The 4,489-nt window shown below is 33.1% G+C and overlaps 1 protein-coding gene across 1 annotated transcript in view; it reads right to left on the reverse strand.

Moving 5' to 3' along the window:
- LOC111639491 (multidrug resistance-associated protein 4-like) overlaps positions 1 to 4,489 on the reverse strand; it is a 114,293-nt gene that overhangs the window by 53,952 nt on the left and 55,852 nt on the right. The window contains exons 11-15 of the mRNA XM_023385382.1: positions 2,894 to 3,085; positions 2,440 to 2,534; positions 1,892 to 1,978; positions 1,733 to 1,829; positions 1,332 to 1,535 (exon numbers count right to left, since the gene is read on the reverse strand). Coding sequence (XP_023241150.1) covers positions 1,332 to 1,535; positions 1,733 to 1,829; positions 1,892 to 1,978; positions 2,440 to 2,534; positions 2,894 to 3,085 — 675 coding nt within the window. The remainder of the gene's footprint in view (positions 1 to 1,331; positions 1,536 to 1,732; positions 1,830 to 1,891; positions 1,979 to 2,439; positions 2,535 to 2,893; positions 3,086 to 4,489) is intronic.

The following is a 4,489-nucleotide window of genomic DNA, read 5'->3' on the forward strand; positions in this document are numbered from 1 at the left end:
TATACACTTCTCCCAGCGTTCCTGCCATTGCTGGAAACACTGCTGGAACGCATCTTTTGGAATGGCCATCAGCCGGTCCGTCGGATTTTGCACGATGTCTTCTGTCGACTAAATTCGGGTTCTTTTTAGCGGCATTTTCAGCTTGGGAAATAGCCAAAAGTCACACGGAGCCATATGGGGAGAGTACGGAGTGTGACGAACCACAGGAGTGTTATGTTTGGCGACGAGAGCCCGAATCAGATGCGCAGAATGGGCGGATGCGTTATCACGATGGAGCTGCCAAGTTTTGATCGACCACAGATCCGGTCGTTTGCGTCGCACAGCATCGGAAATACGACGAAGGACCTCCTGGTAGTACTCCTTTGCGATGGTTTGGCCTTGTGGTGCGTACTCACGACACACCACCCCACGAGAGTGGAAAGAACTGTCAACATGACCTTTGATATTGCTGCGGACCTGCCGCGCTTTTTTTGGCCTCGAGGATCGTCCCCGAAAGCCTGCTGAATCTTGCGAATGGTTTTCGCTTGGATATCGCCAAGGTTTTTGGCAAAATTTGATGTAATATCGCTGCTCACGTTGTTCAATCATTTTCCAACTTAGTGGAATCCGACGAGAGCGCACTACATGACCTCACTCATAGGCCGATTGCCAACGACTGACGCTTCCTGCAGGCGAAAAAAAATTCAGGGCTGTGCATTGCTGTCCCCTCCACAACTCCACCGAAGGAGGCCTGTCGCGCATCATTGGTTTACGCGGAAAAAAAGGTCCGATACTTTTTGAACAGACCTTGTATTTTAGAATAATATTTTATAACGAACATCATAAGAAAATTCTGTTTTTAATTTTGATCTCAGATATAAAACATCTTTTCAAGAGTAAATTCTTTAAGAATTTCTTTAAATAAGAAAAAATATCACAAAATTATTTTAAAGACTCAAAGTATTTAAGTTTGCGTGCTGTTTTAAACGCACAAAAGCGTTTAGTAATTTTTTCTGTATAATATTGATATAAAGTAGTCCCTTCCTAAAATTAGTATTGTATTGTATTGATTTACACTTAAAGTGATAGCTCTGCCATTTAACGTTTGATGTTAATATAAATACGTTTATTGATGTTAGTATTACATATTCGAAAAGTGTGTATTCATAAATTGTAGAAAATAAATTCATAATAACGATTTATTCCTAGAATCAAATTATTATTTGTTATAATTAAACATTCATCATGTACAAGTCTTGAGAAATCAATCCGAGAAATAAAAACTGCTGAACACCAGTTAATTCCATTCTGAAATTTTTCACTCAGATAATTACTTAATGAATAATTCTTACCTCATTACTCTTGTTTCTGTCTTCAATTTCATCATTCCTATCACATTGAAAACTTTCAATTTTATCATCATCATCGTCGTCGTCATTAAAAACCGCACTCTCTAAATCAATGCTGTTCTCAGAGACTTCTTCCTTTGGTAATATTACTGTATGCATTTCTAAATTCTCCAATTGTTTAAAATTTCCAATAAATTCACATTTCCCCTGAAATATATTAATTGTATATATAAATACAATTACTTCTCTGTTTTTATATATAAAAATATTGTATACCTGAAAATGTACACAAATTTGATAATTTACGGTAATAACGACATTCTTAATTAATTTAATTAAGAATGTCGTTATTACCGTAAAAAGTAATTTACAATACAAAACTAATAAACAATTAACGTATTCACCTTCTTTAACGCTAAAATTTTACACGCAGAGTTTAAAAATTGTATTTGATGCGTAACTAGAATACATATCTTCTCTTTCAAATATTCCATTATACATCTGAAATAGATTGAAAATTAAAATGTATCGAAATGTTCAGAAAGTATTTAATAAATAATTACTTTTCGAAGATATGTTTTGCCACTGGAACATCAACAGCACTCAGTGGATCATCCAGGAGGAAAATATCGGCATCCACATATAGCGCTCTGGAAAATATGAAAATATATCACCAATAATAAATAAATAAAACAACTCTTCTTCCATTGTTTAATAGTGTTTTCCGTGTTTTATATTACGAAGTAGAAGAGATAGCATCAAATAAAGTATTAAAAATTAGCACACGATGTCCCTACTATCTCACCACGAAATAACAAAATAAGTGGTTTATCTGATAACAGATAAATATTTTATTTGTTTTACTTTTAACAAATACAACCACGGGGAATTTAGAAAATGTCAGTGAGAAGTGAAACTATAGCCTATAGGTTTCGGGTGATTATTTTTATCAGGATGTAATAACTATAATCAAAACTAGTATACTTATAAACAATATTTCAATTTCATTAAAATGTATTTATTATTGCGGTATATTTGTGTTATTCCTATTAAAATTGTACTTTTATATATTCACACGTAGAAATATAGTTTTACGTAAGACCTGTCTTACCTTGCTAAATTAATTCTTGCTTTCTGCCCACCGCTCATTATCACTCCTCTTTCTCCTACGATTGTCAAATCTCCTTTAGGAAATAAGCTAATATCCTAAAAGTAGTAAAAATAAACATACAAGGTAATTATGTTCAATGTAATGTGCATTGACAACTTTATTAAAACTAAACAAAACGATTGAATTCTAAAAGTATTTGACTTATGGGCGGTGTTTAAATAGATAAATCTGTGTCTTTTGTATTTAAAATCACTATTTGGGCTGATAATATTTAATTTTATGTCATGTTTCCTATAACCGCTTTTTATTAAAGTCCAAGACTACAAAATCAACTTTTTTATTTAACTTTGTTTATAAAAAAATATTGCTTTTTTTAGTCTTGGACAAATCACTTTTCGTCTAGATAGAAGTAAGAAATCAAAAGTATAGCTTTTAAGAGTAAAAATCATCTTACCTTTTCTAGAGCCGTTATATGCAAGACTTTTCTGTATTTGTCTTCTTGATATTCTTCTCCAAACAAGATATTTTCTTTGATAGTTGCGTTGAACACCCAAGCTTCTTGAGAAGCGTACGAAATCTTTCCTTTCACGGACACTTTACCGGAAGTAATTGGAATCTCTCCCAACAAGGACATTAGTAAAGACGTCTATCGAAATTAATGTCGTTTCATTATTGGTAACGAAATGTTTTGCGTAAATAATATAAGTACATAAACATTTTAAAAGTATTTACGTATTTGTGTAAAAATATTATCTCAATTCATAATTGCTTCTTTTAAATCGCATGCAATGTAAAAAGGTGACAATATATTCTATGAATTCGTAACAGAAACTCTAACATCACATTCATAAATCTCTAAGATTTTATCAGCAAACAAACTTTCGTAGGATACATCAATTAAATCATAATACATAATGTTCAATTATGATTTAATTGATTATGCGTGCAGAATATTCTTGCGACAACATTAGACGTGTTTATGCGACAACATTAGACGTGCCAAAAACTAATCTGTCGTACATATAATCAAACGAAAAAAAATGATTTCAATAGAATCAGGCACTCAATGGTTAAAAATATCAGTAGATACAATTTAATCTCTATTTAAGATGCCTCCGCTGAAATTTTAAATTGAAGATCAAATATGATTCTACAGTTCTGTATTTCAAAACAACTTACAGGCTTAATAAAAACAGATTGCAGACATTTTTTAAAAATAAATTGTTATAATGTTACACAATTAGAAATTATGCAATAAGAATAACTTTTGTGTTATGAATAATTTTAGAAAATTTTCTAAGGCAAAAGTGAAGTAATAAAAATTTCGGTGTTGATAATCTATATGTTTATAAAAATGAATGTATATCTGTCTGTATGTCCTTCATGCATTACCACACCGTTTATCCGATTGCCATGAAACTTTGGGAAGTTTTTTAATTTAATACACTCTCGCGAAGGTTTCTGGCATAGTACATTTATCCTATGATAGATGGCGCGAGTGCATACGAGCAATTTATCGTGAGTTCGATTGATATCAAATTGTGAAGACCAGATAAAGAAAAAAAAAGAGAAAAAAAGGTTAACAGGTTTCGCAGGATCTCCTCGGATGAACAAGTTACTAGTACACCCGGTGAGCCAATTCCCCGGGCTGTCCGGACGATAGCACTATCGTAAGCGCGATGCAAGTATAGATTAGGATGTTTCAAAATTTTACAAAATATTATTATTATTCATTGTGAAATTTTGCTGCCCCCTAAAAAGTGCCGCCCGGGGCGGACCGCCTCTACCGTCCCCCCTACGGCACGTTACTGGTTAATACCCTTAACAAATTTTATTTTTTTTTAACTCGCCTTTCTGTGAAATTTAACACCGATGAGTTATTGTTTACACAGCTGGATGACCTTGAACACAGCTGGAGTCGGATTTCCCGGGACATTCTCATAGAAGTCTCGGGAGGACAAGGGTTTAAAGTAGGGTGACATCGAAATTTGCATATATTTTTAAATATTTTTAAAAAATTACAAATTTTATTGCGATTTCCGACCCCCCC

This window comes from Centruroides sculpturatus, unplaced genomic scaffold (assembly GCF_000671375.1).
Source record: "Centruroides sculpturatus isolate CEXI.00-Female unplaced genomic scaffold, Cexi_2.0 scaffold1188, whole genome shotgun sequence".
In the NCBI taxonomy this organism is placed as follows: domain Eukaryota; kingdom Metazoa; phylum Arthropoda; class Arachnida; order Scorpiones; family Buthidae; genus Centruroides; species Centruroides sculpturatus.